Source organism: Homarus americanus, unplaced genomic scaffold, assembly GCF_018991925.1.
Source record: "Homarus americanus isolate GMGI-L3 unplaced genomic scaffold, GMGI_Hamer_2.0 scaffold10940, whole genome shotgun sequence".
NCBI lineage: Eukaryota > Metazoa > Arthropoda > Malacostraca > Decapoda > Nephropidae > Homarus > Homarus americanus.
The window spans coordinates 2,727-20,318 of NW_024723873.1; the positions used below are offsets into that span (position 1 = coordinate 2,727).

The window sequence follows — 17,592 nt, forward strand, 5'->3', positions numbered from 1 at the left end:
AATAGAAACCGGCCCGACCCCCAAACTCCACTTTTTGAAGGCACATACCTATGTTGTAGTAAAAATAACATCTTAATTTTATGATGGTACATGCACACAATTAATACTTAAGAGAAATAGAGAAATACAGTCGCCAAGTTAATGTACATTCAAATAATGGACTCAACTCCCTCCCCCTCTCACACTACACAGCCGGCTAACAGATGGTCGGTCTGTCCCTCCCTCCCCCCCCCACCCCCCACCAACCGTCCCAAGGAGATGTGTGGGATAACCTCAAACTAAAGTTAGGAAAATATAATTGACATTGCTGGATTCCTTGTAAGACCAGGAATATTTTGAATATAAATGTCATATATTTTGCACAAAAGATAACATAGTTACCTAGAGAAAAATTTTTATCTAAAAATTGTAAGTTTAAAGCAAAATATATGATGTTTATATTCAAAATGATCACCAAATTATAAGAATTCCAGCAATGTAAATTATATTCTGACCGGGTAATTTGTATGAATTTTATGAGCTAAAACAAATATCTTCAGTTAATAAAAAAAAAATAATCTTCACGACACTATCTGTCAATCAAAGTACCCCACCTTGCCTCCCCCCCTCTTCCAACCGCGCGGTCAGTCCCAACCCTCCCCCCCACCCCCCACCAATCCTCCCTTCCAGAGTTTTTAACATTTAGTATTAAATAATACCTCAGATTAAAGTTAGGATAATATAATTGACATTGCTGGATTCCTTGTAAGACCAGGAATATTTTGAATATAAATGTCATATATTTTGCACAAAAGATACCATAGTTACCTAGAGAAAAATTTTTATCTAAAAATTGTAAGTTTAAAGCAAAATCTATGATGTTTATATTCAAAATGATCACCAAATTATAAGAATTCCAGCAATGTAAATTATATTCTGACCGGGTAATTTGTATGAATTTTATGAGCTAAAACAAATATCTTCAGTTAATAAAAAAAATAATAATTCTTCACAGGGTAACAGATGGTCGGTCGGTCCCTCCTCCCCCCCACCCCCCACCAACCGTCCCAAGGAGATGTGTGGGATAACCACTAAATTTTAATAAATAATACCTCAAACTAAAGTTAGGATAATATAATTGACATTGCTGGATTCCTTGTAAGACCAGGAATATTTTGAATATAAATGTCATATATTTTGCACAAAAGATACCATAGTTACCTAGAGAAAAATTTTTATCTAAAAATTGTAAGTTTAAAGGAAAATATATGATGTTTATATTCAAAATGATCACCAAATTATAAGAATTCCAGCAATGTAAATTATATTCTGGCCTGGTAATTTGTATGAATTTTATGAGCTAAAACAGGCAGTCAGGCAGGGTGGCGGGTGGGGCAAATCTAAAAATAGCGTCTCGGACACTCACCGCGTATATGTGGAAAAAATCCGCGTTAAGTGAAACCGCGTTAGGCGGGGTAAAATTGTATATATATATTTCAAGTAAATGGAAAAATTTTACTCGACACCGACATTAGTTCCAGTTACCGGTAAATAGAAGACACTTCAGTGACGTCACTAGTTTTTACTCTACACCAGCCGGTAACATTTGATGACATTACTTGAAGTGAATTGGCCTTATTTTAAAAAACCAAGGATGGTTGGTAAAGGACTGCTGAGTCAGTGGGTAAGTGTCACATTTGGGGTACTGGTCTTATACAGCAAATAGAGCTCAAAAGCTACTTCTTAAATGGAAATTTGGGGGGGCCGTCTTATGCACCCCGACGCCTTGTAGGCCGAGATATACGGTAAGGGTACACGCTTTTGTATCTGGTCTTCCATCCATATCACAAGTAATTTGTCCATCTCATGAATGGGACCTTGTCTTTTCTTCGTTATTATAGTTCCCTTTATAGGTGCTGATCCTTTCACTACCTCATGAATACGTTCCTTGTCCTTCAAAATAGTAGATATGGTCGAGTGCGAGAAGCCCAGGTCGCGTGAATTGGTTGCTGCAGTGTTCCATTTTCATACTGCATTATTATCTTCATTTTCGTCTCAAAAGTAATTGACTGTCTTCTTTTCTTCTGAGCTCCACTAGCACTCTCACTTCTACACTTTCTAGTCATTCTAAAGTGAATTAGATAGGAAAATAATGTCAGTACACAGCGCGATCAGTTGTTGATACGCCGACAGCCAAACACCAACTAAGCGCTCTACTGCGTGGGTGCTGTACCCACTCGGTGACCCACCCCACGCGACGCTCTCATACTGGACGGAAACTTTTCGGTATAGAAAATACGCGCGTCATTTGAAAAAATTTTGGTACCGAATGCAGCGGTCGTTTGTGCAGGTGGTCGTACCTACTGAGGCAGGTCGTAGGTCGAGTAGGTCGTAAGTAGGAGAGTAGCTGTATTCAGAAATATTAATTTACAGTAGTTTCATGAGTGATTGATCTTCTCTATGCTCCTGCTGCATGGCTGCCATTTTGATAATAAATATTTTTCCTGAAACTCATATTTCATTGCATAAATGACTTGCTGAAGGTAAATTAAAAACAAAAAAATAATGTAGGGCACGAATTATTTCTGGGAATGTGAGATTGCTTCATAATTTTTTCAATTTTTTAGATTTTTGTAGCTAGCCTTTTTAAACCCGCTCCTGTGACTTCCTCCACCACTTTTAGTGGTGTTAACAAGTGGAACTCTATTTGCATATGCTTATAAAGAAAAAATGTAATTAGCAAAATAGGCAAATGGGGGAGGGGGGATTATTGTTGCCCCACGGTCTAATAGGTTGGTACCTTTATAATAAGCTGGTACCCACATAATATTGGTACAGTACCCCCATAATAGATTGGTGCCCACATAAACCATTAGTAGATCACTACAATAGATACTCTTGGTAATTTTTCAGGTTGGGACTTGGCAGCTGCGGGAAATCCAACATGTCTTGGCATTGTACACCTTCTTGTGGGGAAACTTCAGATTCATCCAGGTGAGTTACCAGACATTTTCCTTTACCCACAAAACAATGTTACCTGTAAGAGTTGGCCAGTAGCTTAAGTGTCTTTAATGCTGAATTGATAATAATATAACTCCCATTCTTTTTTTCTTTTTTTATTACATACAGTATATCATTATTAGTTGATAGGTTTGTTCATACACAATGAACATTCCAAATTCGGTGTCTCGGTATACAGTAAAATATTCTTTATCCTAGTATTGTACAGTAATTTTAGTCCCATTATACACTCATTATTTATTCTGGTCTTTTATGAAGGTCTGTGAACAACCACCACCACCACTTTTTTTAAAACGTGGCCTCCAGCCTACCACAACAGCCACACCTTCACTGCCATTTTATTACCTTAAGGTTAAATATCCTAATACAAATATAGCTATCCTAGCTGTGTTGCGTTAGTTAAGCCATAGATTTATGCAGCATTCAGTGACCGTTGTCGGCTTTTGGGCCGATTCTCTCGTTCCCCTGAGGCAGAGCAAAGCAGACCTAAGCAGGGAGAAGGACTGTCTACATCTCAACCAGGCTGTAACATAACTTCTCGGCTGCTGCTTCTGCTCAGACAAGACCTCTGCCAGTCTTGCGTAGAAGCATCTTGCACTTGGTCCCATCCCACCAGAGGTTGTGAACACCGAAGAGTGAAGCTGCATTGATCTACATTCTGATTTCTCTCCACTTATGCCCAAATCTTGTCGTTCTCGTTACTCTTGTGTGCAGCCTCAAGAGACAATTTACGGTGACATGCGGCCATGGGGTCGAATATCCTGACATCAAAGAAGGCTCGCTGTCCCCGCGTCCAGAAACTTTGAGCACTGACGTCCACACGGGCTTTGTTAGATGTGTTTGAAGTCTTGTGACGGAGGTTCTCACCTTCCAATGGAAGAAGGGGCGGTTCCACCATGACGTCGTGGCAGATTTCCTTCATTAGATTTGCTGTTAGATCCCTTACTTTGTCATGCCTCATGCATACGAAGCCCCCTTTCTTACACACCATGGCGTGGTCGATGTCGTAGGATGAGTCATAAACTCATTGGGAGGACAAACCTTCTACTGGCCAACCGTACTTTCGAGCAATGGCATCTTTAAATTCGTGTTTATTAAGACTGAAACCTTTTGCCCCTTTCAGTAATTTAGTTAGCCCACCTACTGTGGTATAGTTACTTTTTTTTTTCCTTCAAGTTTTCTGGTACTTGCAGCATCAGTTGCTGCAGTTTATCACTTTGGGTGTGCTGCCGATCTGTCGTAATGGCAGGGTTGTTATGATTTAAATCAAATGATTTAAATCACATGATTTAAATCGATTTAAATCAGAGTAAAAAAATCATGATTTAAATCAAAATGATTTTTTTACTAATAACCGTTTTCTCTTTTTATTCTACATGATTGAAAAGTCATTCTATTGAATCTTATTTAAAGAACTGGGAGACCCTTATCAAAGTGTGCAAAGAAAATAGTGAAGACATTGATAAGAAAATTGAAAGGAAAGTTAATGATAAGGCATTAAAAAAAACTGCAGAAGACTATTTAGAGAGACTTAAGCCTATTGCTGTGGCATTGGACTGTGTCCAGAGAGAACATACCCTATTAAGTGATGCTGTAGAAATCTGGGTAAAACTGAAAACTGATATTAAGGAGTATTTAACAGATAAGAAGGATATGGAAAATTTTGAAAAAAAGAATCAAGGTAGCATTGACACCTGCCCATTTTCTAGCTAATGTGATAGATCCAAGGTATCAGGGCAGACATCTGACTCCTGAGCAGCGAGACATTGCAGAACAGTATGTGTGCGAGTCTCTTCCACATTTCTTTTCAACATTAATGTCCTTCCATGGAAGAAGTGCACCATTTAAAGAGGTCCATTTTGGTAAAGATGTTGTAAAATCTCTCTCACCCCTTGCTTGGTGGCAGTATTTTGCCAATGATATGACAGAAAATGTAATGGATGTTCCTAGGCAATTATTTACAGCTGTTGCATCATCAGCAGGGGTTGAGAGAATTTTTTCCACATATGGATTTCTACACTCAAAGGTAAGAAATCGCCTAGGACAAGAAAAGGCATCTAAGCTTGTCACAGTACATAAGCATTTCAATGTTCAACTAAATTAATTTAAATGTTTTGAACTATTTTTGTTGTGTACAGAATGAGAATATTGTGTTGATTTGAAGTTATTACCAGTAATTTTTAATACACTGTTATCCTACAAATGTAAGTATTATTTTTTTTACAAAATGAGAATATTATTCTGTTGATTTGAAGAAGTTAAGTTATTAATTTTTGAAACACTGTAATCCTATAAGAGCATTTATGTTAAGTTTCATTATTACTTTTTGATTTGTGCACTCAAATATAAGATATGTTACCAGTTTTCTTTTATTTTACAAAAAGAATATTATTGTGTTAAATTCCATTGGTACATCTACTGCATAAATATCTTAATGCCAATTTTCTGTTTATTATCCTGAATAAGCTTTGGTTGAAAAATACTGTTTTTATGGTTTAAAAATGCTATTTTAATGCAATTAGTAAAAAAAATCGATTTAAATAAAAAAAAATCCGATTTACCGTATATACTCGTCTATAACCCCCCCTCGTTTATAGGTCGACCCTGATTTTTTGACCAAGAAATCGTTAATTTACGATATTCCTCGTTTATAGTTCGACCCATGTTTTTGAGGGTAATGGAACAACAAAACCTTCACTAAAAACGCTCTACGTCCTATAAACTGAGGCTCGCCGTGCATGAAACATGAGTGCCGAAGGCAAATTGTTTACCATTTATTATTGCGACACTTTACACTGAAACGCGGGTAGTTTCAACAAAAATATTGTATATTTCCATTGAAGTATTTATTCAAGTCAATTAGGAGGGAATATTATTGTAATACAACAGTTTTTTAACAAAACCATTCGAAAAGCGATTACGGTAACATCTTTTGAACGAAAGAAAGCGAAAGTCATTGCTTTCGTCACGATTTTATCCCACTCTCCATTGTAATACGCACGTAATTTCAGCAAAAATATTACATTTCCGTGAATGTATTATATCAAGCGCAGTATGAATAGAATATCATTGTAATATAACAGAATTTTAACCGAAAACTATTAAAAAAAGAGTAACATCTCAAGAACAGAAGCTTAGGTAAAGTCTTTTGTTTTCGTCATGTATTTTATCCTATTTTACATTGAAATACATCACGTTTCAGCAAAACTACTATTTATTTCCGAGAATATATTCATTCAGGCGCAGTTTAGGTAAAATATACGTGTGATGTAATAGTTTTTTAACTGAAAACGATTCGAAAAACACGTACCCTGTAGCCCTGTTCAAGGAGAGGACTGGGAGAAGCTGTTTGGTGCTGCAGGCGATGACAAGGAAAATGATTTTGATGGATTTTAATGAAAATATTCAGAAATATGGTATCGTAGTATTTATTCAAGTCAATTAGGATAGAATATTATCATAATACAACAGTTTTTTAACCGAAAACCATTCGAAAAGCGATTATGGTAACATCTTTTGAACGAAAGAAAGCGAAAGTCATTGCTTTCGTCACGATTTTATCCCTTTTTCCACTGTAATACGTACGTCATTTCAGCAAAAATATTACATATCCGTGAATGCATTATATCAAGCACAGTATGAATAGAATACCATTGTAATATAACAATATTTTAACCAAAAACTATTAAAAAAACGAGTAACTTCTCTTGAACATCGGAAGGTTAGGTAAAATCTTTTGTCTTCATGTATTTTATCCTATTTTACATTAAAATACATCACTTTTCAGCAAAACCACTATTTATTTCCGAGAATATATTCATTCAGGCGCAGTTTAGGTAAAATATACGTGTGATGTAACAGTTTTTAACTGAAAACGATTCGAAAAACACGTGTACCGTCTAGCTGATACAGCTGGTGGTGAGTCATGCGTCGTTGTAAACAATAGGAGGTTGAAGTAGATTACCGGGTATTATATTAAGTGTGAAATATCGAAAAGGTTTTTAATACCGGTATTTTTTGTAGATCAATGAGAACTGTGATACCGTATATGATATGATAAGTTAGCCTGTGCTAAGAACTTCAACATAGACTACTGAAAGCACGTTGTAAGGTAATTTAGCCTATTGTAAGTTGGTGAGCTTCATTTACTGAAGGAACTGCAAAACTTTTCATTACTAATTGGTACATATTTTACGTTTCCATTGTTTACTGGCAGTAAATGGTAAATATTTTTCATGTCTGAAGCTAAAAGTTGCTCCTCGCCCTTCCCATCATGCACGGGTTCAACCTAACAAAACTATTATGCATGTATAGGACGACCCCCAATTTTTTGCCTAAAAATTTGGTCTTAAAAACTTGAACTATACACAAGTATATACGGTAAATCAAATAAATCGAATTTTTTTTATTTAAAAAAAAAATCATGATTTTTTGCAACCCTTCGTAATGGACCGTCGAATCTTGTTTAATTCCTTGGTATCTACCTCACCTGTTACATTCTGAGCTATTATGTGCTCAGTGAGGGCTGCCGTGAGCTTAACTGAGTTCTGACGTTCCGTGGCTGCAATCTCCTCTGGATTGGTCAATGCCATTCCTCCCAGTCTTGGTGGTAGTGCAAGGATTGACCTTTCTGCTGGGGTTAAGTGAAGATGTTTCACAAATTTTTTAATAAAATTGACGCTGGTGGCTTCTTCCAGCGGGCGGAGGAGGGGTCCAATAGTGCGCATCAGGTAGTTCCAGCGATGCTTGACTCCATGAGTGACTGCCGCAAAGGCTGCATGTGGCTCTGTGTTAGCAATATCAGAGAGAGCTTGGATTTCCCTAACCCACTCATTTACCTTTACCGTTACGTACTCGGTCTTGAAGTTCGTCGTGCTGATTACTGCACCTAGGTGTCTTTGGCCGTCCTTTGTTATTTTGCCCTCACTTCCACCGAACACCTCCATTGCCCATTTATAGTGTTCTGGCTTCACATTGAGGAAGGATGTGCTGGCATTTGGGTGGTACCCTTTTTGAGTACCACATCATATCAGGTCCCACCACTTTTTGATGTCCTCCACTTTTCCTGCTCCTGTTAAGTCATCCGCATGAGCCACTTGCTTGACCACGGTTGTTTCAAATTTTTTTTTATGTTGGAGCACGGACAGGCTCAGTGCATACATTGCCATGGCAAGGGTCCCCCTGCTTTGTTCTCTCAGTTGACTGTATGGTGGTATCTCCTCTTAGGGCCTTGAAGCTTGTATAAAGAGGTCTGATGGGTTCCTATAGGTGTTTTCAACATACATTGCAAAGCTTGGACACTTGATCTTGTGCAGTGTAGCTTTGCGGTTGATTATGTTGAATGCGTAAGAAGCATCAACCAGAAGAACAGCCTCATAATCTTGCTGCTCAAATATCTTTCTCATGGCGTGAATGGCAGCTTCCCCTCCTGCCTGGTGGCCAGCACATACTTGCAGGTTCCCTGCAGCTGCTCTGACATCATCATTTACCACCTTCATTATGTATTTTCCAATGATCCGCCTCAGCACTTCCCCCACTCCTATAGGCCTACATTCTGGATTTTTATCCAGGGGAATGAGGCGGCAGGACGTCACAGCATGAAGATGGTGGCAGCACAAGGTTGCTAGCTTTCTTGCAAGAGCGGCGGTGGCATTGCAGAGATGACTTGCTACAGCACCAAACTTGTTGGTGCTGAGGATAACTCTCCAACCGTCTGCATCCAGGCCTGAAGGGCCAGCTCCTCCCTGTGTTTACGGTGCTTTTTCCACACCATCCCTCCTGTTATTTTCTCGAACATGACAGCATTAGGAGGAGTATAGTCACCCTGGAACCTGATGCCTTCCTCTTCACCCGCATCTTGTTACCAAATTTTCTGGCAACATCCTCGGTGTTTTGCTTTCCGTCTCCTATGAATTTTAGTCTCTCCTGCAATATTCTTGCCTCAGGTAGATCATCAAGGGCCCATTTCTGCCACATTGTCAATCTTCTCTTCATTGCTGCCACATTTTTGTTACACTTAGTCCTTGTGTGTGTCCTCTGACAGAATGCAGCATTAGATGGGGTATTATTTCCAGTATGTAAAGAGCTAGTGGGGCCAGGGAGCTGTCGGAGTGTAATTGATTATGAGGCGAGTCATCTCCCGGATTAATTCTTTGGTGGTCGTGCAGTTGGGTTGTTCAAAGAGGTTAGCTGGCGACCACCTGACCACTTCTGAGTAGGCTTCTTTGACCCATTTCTGCAACCTGCCATGGCATGCCTTTCCAATGTGTTGGCTGTCTGTCATTCACCTCGTGGACATCTGCTAATGTTGGAGCAGTGTTTATTGGCATTACATTTTCAGACTGAGTGGACTTACTGCTATCATTCAGGATATCATCGGGCAGTGATGTCCGGCGATATCCATTGTGTACTCCTGTGATGGCTCCCTGCCCTTGGGATTCCAACAGTTGTTCCCCTTCTTGCACCCCACACATTGGCGGCTGTTTCTCGTACATTAACAGTTTGTGCAATTTTGGTTCTGGCTCGCACAGATGCAGCAAAAGCAGTTACCCGGCATAATGCTCCACACTTCGAGTAACAGGAATGTCTGCCACTGACATCTGCTTTGTTTTCATTCGGAGGAATCTAGTTCTTATGAAAGGGGCCAGTTAAGTGACAGGTTGGCCAACAGTGTCTGGATAGTAGGGACATAAGTGCGTGGGTATGGGTGTGTAGGCCGCCCGTTTCAGCCCAGGGGGGTGAGGGCAACAGTCTCTATAAAATTGGAATTATACACTGGCAACACGAATTTTCACACCTGACTCTTTATTTGTACAGCATGCCCTTCAAATTTGCGGGGCTAAGGTTCTCAAAATGGCCGTGAATCATCAAATCAGCAAATAACATTTGCTGGGGGGTGGGGGGGGCATTTTTACATATGTACAAAGAAATGTATATTCCCTTTATGTGTTTGACCTTAGGACAATTACAGTGAGCCCTCACTTTACGCGGTCAGTTGAACCCACGGAGGCCCGCGTAAAGCGAGAAACGCTAAAGTGAACAACATAACATATGGGATTAAATGAAATAGAGACTGGCTGACTCCCAAACTCCACTTTTTCCGACACAATACCTATGTTCTAGTAAAAATAACATCTTAATTTTATGATGGTACGTGCACACAATTAATACTTAAGAGAAATAGAGAAATACTGTCGCCAAGTTAATGTCCATTCAAATAATGGACTCGCCTCCCTCCCCCTCTTCTCACACTACACTCGCTGGCTCTTCCCTCTCTGAGAAATTTTTTGGGGAAAACCACTAGATTTTAAAGTATAGTAAGAAATAATACCTCAAACTAAAGTTAGGATAATACAATTGACATTGCTGGATTCATTGTAAGACCAGAAATATTTTGAATATAAATGTCATATATTTTGCACAAAGGATAACATATTTACTCAGAGTAAACAAAATACTTACAGTAGATCTAAAATTTGTATGTCTAATGCTAAATCTATGATGTTTATATTCAAAATGATCATCAAATTGTAAGAATTCCAGCAATGTAAATTATATTCTGGCCGGATAATTTGTATGAATTTTATGAGCTAAATAAAAGAATTATACTTCACCCGCCTATATGAGTAGATGCACCGCGTAAAGTGGGAATTCCGGTTCTGGCAGGGTACCGCGTAAATGTAGAAACGCGTAAAGTGAAACCGCGTAAAGCGAGGGTTCACTGTATTTCTTTTACCTGTATGTATTGTATAGTGTAAAATAATAATAATAATAATAATAATAATAATAATAATAATACAGTTGTACCCCACTTAACGCGGTCAATTGAACCCAGAGGGTCCCGCGTTAAGTGAAAACCGCGTTAAGTGAATAACAGAACATATGGGATTAATTCCAATAGAACCCAGCCCGACCCCCAAACTCCACTTTTTGACGACAAATAACTATGTTGTAGTAAAAATAACATCTTAATTTTATGATGGTACATGCACACAATTAATACTTAAGAGAAATAGAGAAATACAGTCGCCAAGTTAATGTCCATTCAAATAATGGACTCAACTCCCTCCCCCTCTTCTCACACTACACTCACTGGCTCTTCCCTCTGAGAAATTTTTGGGGGAAAACCAGGTATAGTAATAAATAATTCCTCAAACTAAAGTTAGGATAATATAATTGACATTGCTGGATTCCTTGTAAGACCAGGAATATTTTGAATATAAATGTCATATATTTTTCACAAAAGATAACATATTTACTCAGAATAAACTTTACATCAAAAATTTGTATGTCTAATGCAAAATCTATGATGTTTATATTCAAAATGATCAGCAAATTGTAAGAATTCCAGCAATGTAAATTATATTCTGGCCGGATAATTTGTATGAATTTTATAAGCTAAAACAAATATCTTCAGTTAATAAAAAAAAAAAAATATTCTTCGACACTATCTGTCAATCAAAGTACCCCACCTTGCCTTCCCCCCCTCTTCCAACCGCGTGGTCAGTCCCAACCCTCCCCCCACCCCCCATCAATCCTCCCTTCCAGAGTTTATAACATTTAGTATTAAATAATACCTCAGATTAAAGTTAGGATAATATAATTGACTTTGCTGGATTCCTTGTAAGACCAGGAATATTTTGAATATAAATGTCATATATTTTGGACAAAAGATAACATAGTTACCTAGAGAACAATTTTTATCTAAAAATTGTATGTTTAATGCAAAATATATGTTGTTTATATTCAAAATGATCACCAAATTATAAGAATTCCAGCAATGTAAATTATATTCCGACCGGGTAATTTGTATGAATTTTATGAGCTAAAACAAATATCTTCAGTTAATAAAAAAAAAAATAATTCTTCACGGGGTAACAGATGGTCGGTCGGTCGGTCCCTCCCTCCCCCCCACCCCCCACCCCCCACCCCCCACCAACCGTCACAAGGAGATGTGTGGGATAACCACTAAATTTTAATAAATAATACCTCAAACTAAAGTTAGGATAATATAATTGACATTGCTGGATTCCTTGTAAAACCAGGAATATTTTGAATATAAATGTCATATATTTTGGACAAAAGATAACATAGTTACCTAGAGAAATATTTTTATCTAAAACTTGTATGTTTAATGCAAAATATATGTTGTTTATATTCAAAATGATCACCAAATTATAAGAATTCCAGCAATGTAAATTATATTCTGGCTGGGTAATTTGTATGAATTTTATGAGCTAAAACAGGCAGGGTGGCGGGTGGGGGGTGGTGCGAATCTAAAATAGCTCTCGAGCCGGACACTCACCGCATATATGATGAAAAATGCCGCGTTAAGTGAAAGTTCAGCTTTGGCAAGGCACCGCGTATATGCGAAAACGCGTTAAGTGAAAGCGCGTTAAGCGGGGTAAAACTGTACTAATAATAATAATAAACGGTTTATTAATAGAGTTGCAGCCGGTGGCTGAAAATATACAGACTTACATTTGATTTAGACATAATGATATAATATGCATTGAATACATTTACAGGGCTGTACAGTACATAAATCAGGAGTTGTTTATTATTTCATCAATAGATGGGATGGTGCTGTTCTTATATCTATCGGTGCGGGCTCTTATGGGCTGAATTTTGTTGTAGAGGCGGACTGCGCGAGTTGGGTGGGGGGCGGCAGGTGGCAGGAGGTGGCGATGGCGAGGGTGGTGCAGTAGTCCACGGCCAAACCTTTCCAGTGCTTGGTAGTGGAGGTCACTGAAGGATGGCATTTCCAGGGTGGAGAGAGCGTTGGTGTAGCCGGAGTATTCTGCGCCGAGCGTGATTCTGCAGGCCCTTTTCTGTACCTTCTCTAGCCAACGTTGTTGGGTGGAGTTGAGAGAAGACGACCAGGCTGGTGACGCATACGTTTGTTTGGGGAGAATAAAGGCGTTGTAGATGGTCCTCAGCTCTGGCATGGGTGTCCCAAGTGACCTAAGTCTTCGTAGCATGTAGAGACGGTACGAGGCTGCCTTGACTGTGTTATTTACATGGGCCTTCCAGTCAAGTTTGTTGTCTATAGTTACACCCAGGAGTTTGGCAGACTGCACCAGCTGGAGAGGATGGGCACCCACTGTGACTGCTGGGGCTTGCACTGGAGTGGTGGCGGTATTGATGTGCATGACTACTGTTTTGGTGTGGTTGATGGTGACCTTGTTCTCCGTAGTCCATGCCTGTAGCCTGTCCAGGGTGCCTTGGAGCGATGAGTAGTCTGGTGCGGTGTTGTCCACTGAAACCCCCACAGTGCAGTCATCCATGTACTTCCACCTGTGAGGAGTGTCCGATAGAGCGTCGTTGATCAGGATGAGGAAGCACAGTGGTCCCATCTTGGTCCCCTGGGGAACACTGCAGGTGAGGTGTTGGAATGTAGAGACCAAGCCCTGATACCTCACTGCTTGGCGACGTCCACTCAAGAAATCAGTGAGCCATGAGACCAGGTTGGTGAGCAGCCCTAGTGCAATAGCCTTGTTGATAACAGTGCAGTGATCAACAAGGTCAAAGGCCTTCCTGAAGTCCACAAGGGCAACGGCCAGTGATGTCTTACGTTTCTGCAAGTTTTTGTGCAGAAAATCCAGAAAGCTCACCAAGCAGTGTGATGTAGAGGAGATCCTCATATTGCCAAATCGCTGTGAATCAATTGACTGATAGATACTGGCAAATGCCCAAATGTGTGTGTGTGTGTGGGGGGGTGTGGGTGTGGGTGTGGGTGGGCAGGCGGGCAAAATACATACCTACAAATAAATAATAATGGGAAAATCCTCTCACAAATAATCAGAAAAACTTTGTTAAAAATTTGATGGTCTACCCTCAAGTCTACTCCGTGCTTTATTAATAACAAAGCAATTTCTACGACCACACTGATGTAAGTACAGTACAGTATATATAAGCAAGTCTTACTTGGTCGTTGGGTGTGGAGTATGGCTGGCACCAGAGTGTCAGAATATTTAAACAGGGATGTTGTTTGTGTGATTATCTGGTTTACCATACTAATGTTGCTTTACAGCCCATACAATTACCAATTGGTAGGGCTACACATACTTTTACACGAACCAGACAGAAGAGGGTGGATCAAATAGTACCGCATTAAGGTAATTGATCACTCTCAAGGCAAGACTAGGCTCCTTGAGTTGTTTGCCGACTACAAAAAGATTGTAGCATTACCTGGAGATTCGTTAGGTCAGACATGTTTGACTTCATATCACATATCTTTAAAACCGGACACAAACCCGATTTATATACCAGCTTACAGACTACCTCATAGCCAGCGCACTGTAGTACAAGACATGGTCGAATGAAAGAAATCTATCATGATCTTGTTTACCAACACCTGATACATTGTCACACACTTTGGGGGGGCCCTCAGGCTCTTCAAAAACACAATCCCTGGTTACTGCACAAAAGAGAGTTGTACAGACAATGACCTACTTGACAAAAACAGATCACACAAATGAAAAATTTGCTAAATTGAAAATGTTAAAATTCAAAGAGATTAACACTTAATGCTGTGCCCTCTTTGTTTACAAATCTATAAATCACTTGCTTGACAATAATTATTTCCAGTTCCGGAACAATCAGAGATACAACTTAAGGCACCCAGAGCTACTAAGACCACCGCCTATGCGCTCCTCTCAGTCCCAGACCTCCATAAAATATCACAGTGTGAAGGTGTGGAACAACTTACCCCCACCCATCAGAGCAAAGACTATGCTCCCTTCCTTTAAATATTCTCTTAAAAACTACCTATTGTCTAAGTATTAATATTTCTTGTAACACCTACTATATTTACAGTACCAGCTTTTATTGTACCATCAAAACCGTTTTATCGGAAATTATCATGTAATTACAGTCGACCCTCGTTAAAATGGACCCCTTTAATCCGGATATCGAATAAATCGGACGAAATCTGAATTATGCGAGGGACTGTCCGTGTCAAATTTCTGGTTCTGGGATTGTCCGATAGATGGGAAGCGCGTGCCAGACCGCCAGTCATTGTTGACTTAGCGCCATATTCGAGTATCAGTGTTGTGATGCCCTGCAATTTTCATTGATATTTCAGTGATTAGGCATCTTTCAGCCTTGTATTTTACATCATGTCTTCAAGGGGGAGTAATACGCCGAAGAGGAAGTATGTGACCCTTTCTGTGAACCAGAAACTGGAACTTATAAGGAAGTTAGAGGCTGGTGCTTCGGTGTCTAGAGTTTGTAACGAGTATGGTGTTAAAAAGCAAACAGTTTCAGACATACGCAAGGCTAAGGACAAACTCACTGCATTTTCTTTGAAATATAATGTTGATGCAAAATCTAAATCATCATCTGTTGGTGCAAGGAAGCCTATGAGAGTGGCAAAAGATACAAATCTTGAGGAGGCAGTGACGAATGTGGTTTGTGCAGCAACGATCCTGTGGTAATGTCGTCCATGGTGTAGAAATTAAAGCTGCTGCTGCTAAGCTAGCAAGTCATATGGGCATCGAGAATTTCGAAGCTAATGACGGGTGGTTATGGCGATTTAGAAATCGCCATGTAATGTATAATAAAATTACCCAAGATGAAGCTGGTCGCGCACCCACCGAGGACATCGAACCATTCAGGAAGAGGCTAAATGACTTAATTAAGAGTGAAGGGCTCCTGATTTCCCAAGTCTATAATGGGGATGAAACTGGGTTGTATTGCCGGTCCCTACCCCGGAATACCCAAGCTTTCAAGAATGAAGCCTCTTCACCTGGTCGTAAAGTAAGTAAAGAACGATTTTCGGCATTGTTTTGCTCGAACGCAGACGGTATGCACCGTTTAAAGTTAGTGGTGGTAGGGGAGGTCAGCACGCCCGCGAATTTTGAAAGACATGATGCACCATCTACCAGTGCATTATTACCACTCCAAGAAATCGTGGTTCAACATGCAAATCTTTAATGATTGGTTTTTCTCGCATTTCATTCCTCCAGTGCAAAAATATCAAGAAGATGTCCTCAAACTTCCTGCTGCTGAGGTGAAGGCGCTACTAATTTTGGACAACGCACCTGCTCACCCAGGTGCTGACAAGCTTGTCAGTAATGATGGTAAAATAAGATGCATGTTCTTGCCACCCAATGTTACCTCCCTGATCCAGCCAATGGATCAGGGTATAATTGTAGCCTGCGGTAATAGTAGAAGAGGAAGATCTTACAGATGACACACGAGGACAAAGAACTGTTAATAACGTCAAGAACTACAACCTCAAGTATGCAATATTCAACTTATCAGCTGCATGGAAGGCACTGAAGACTACCACTCTAGCCAATGCTTGGAAAAAACTTCTGTACATTGTGGAGGTAAAATATGATTTTGAAGGCTTCGAGGCAAGGGACTTTCATTGTATCCTTCAGAGGGCGGGCGAAAATGATGTCACAGAAGACGACATCAGAAACTGGCTAGAAGACACAGAGGGTGACCCTGGATACCAAGTCTTAACAGAAGAAGAAATAGCGGATGAAGTACTCGTTGGTGACAGCAGAGATAGTGAAGATGAGGAAGACGACGAACCATTGCCCAAGAAACCCAAACTCTCTGTTATACGAGAATCCATTGATAATGTCATTTCGTACATTGAATTGTCAGCAGAAACTGATGATGTTCAGCATTACTATCAACATATTAGAGCCTTTAGGGAACTCATTATCCAGAGCAGCATCATCAAGGTAAACAACTGAAACTAGACTCATTCTTCAAGCCAGTTCGTCCCAACCCTGCTGCAGCTGTTGAGCCTGCTGACGATATTGATGACCCTCCTGCTGCTGACTCAGGCCATCCTCAATCACCTCAGCCTTCTCCGAGTTGGTGACAAGGACCAGTGGAGCATCATAGCATCATCTACTGACTGTGAATGACAAGTAATCACCTCTACCCCCCACCTCCACCACATCAAGCTCATCTGTCATCTACCAAAGGTAAATTAAATTAACAATTTACGGTATCAACAATTTTATTTTTACATATTGTAATGTTTTATATAGCTAGTTTTATGATGTTTACAGTATTTCCTGTATTTTTGTTACTGTGTATCATGTTCAGCGTACAGTGTATATACGGTACTGTATTTCCTAACCTAACCTAAATCGGTTAATTCGGACAATCGGCTAAAACGGACACCCTTCCCCCCCTATTAGTCCGTTTTAACGAGGGTCGACTGTATATATGAAATTACCATTGCAATAACTATATTTGCCAACTAGACATAATCCTGACAGCTCTGTTCTCTTGTTCAACCTTAATACTGTACAACCCATGTTGTACTGCTCCTCCATTATTTTATGTTTTTCAATTCCACCGTAATTTATGGACAGTGGTCCCTCGGTTAACGAACGCCTCGGTTAACGAAATTTTGGTTAATGAATTACCTTCCGTAAGAATATTCAATTCGGTTAACGAATTCCTCTCAACATGTTTTCGCTTGCTCACCAGCTGGAACATTAGTCCGCCAATACAGTAATCGGTTCTAGGGCTTAAATTCGTTCCCATTTGGGTAAATATCAAAAAGGTTGTACTATTCAATAATTTTCCAAGTTTTATATTAAAATTTTTTAGTGATTT

General features: G+C 39.7%; 1 protein-coding gene across 2 annotated transcripts in view; it reads left to right on the forward strand.

Moving 5' to 3' along the window:
- Positions 1 to 2,892: 2,892 nt before the first annotated feature.
- The window catches only part of LOC121863983 (phosphatidylinositide phosphatase SAC2-like), a gene marked incomplete at its 5' end in the record, with an annotated part of 26,401 nt that continues 11,701 nt past the window's right edge, over positions 2,893 to 17,592 (forward strand). For both annotated transcript variants that reach the window (XM_042362846.1, XM_042362847.1), the window contains 1 exon segment: positions 2,893 to 2,973. In XM_042362846.1, coding sequence (XP_042218780.1) covers positions 2,893 to 2,973 — 81 coding nt within the window.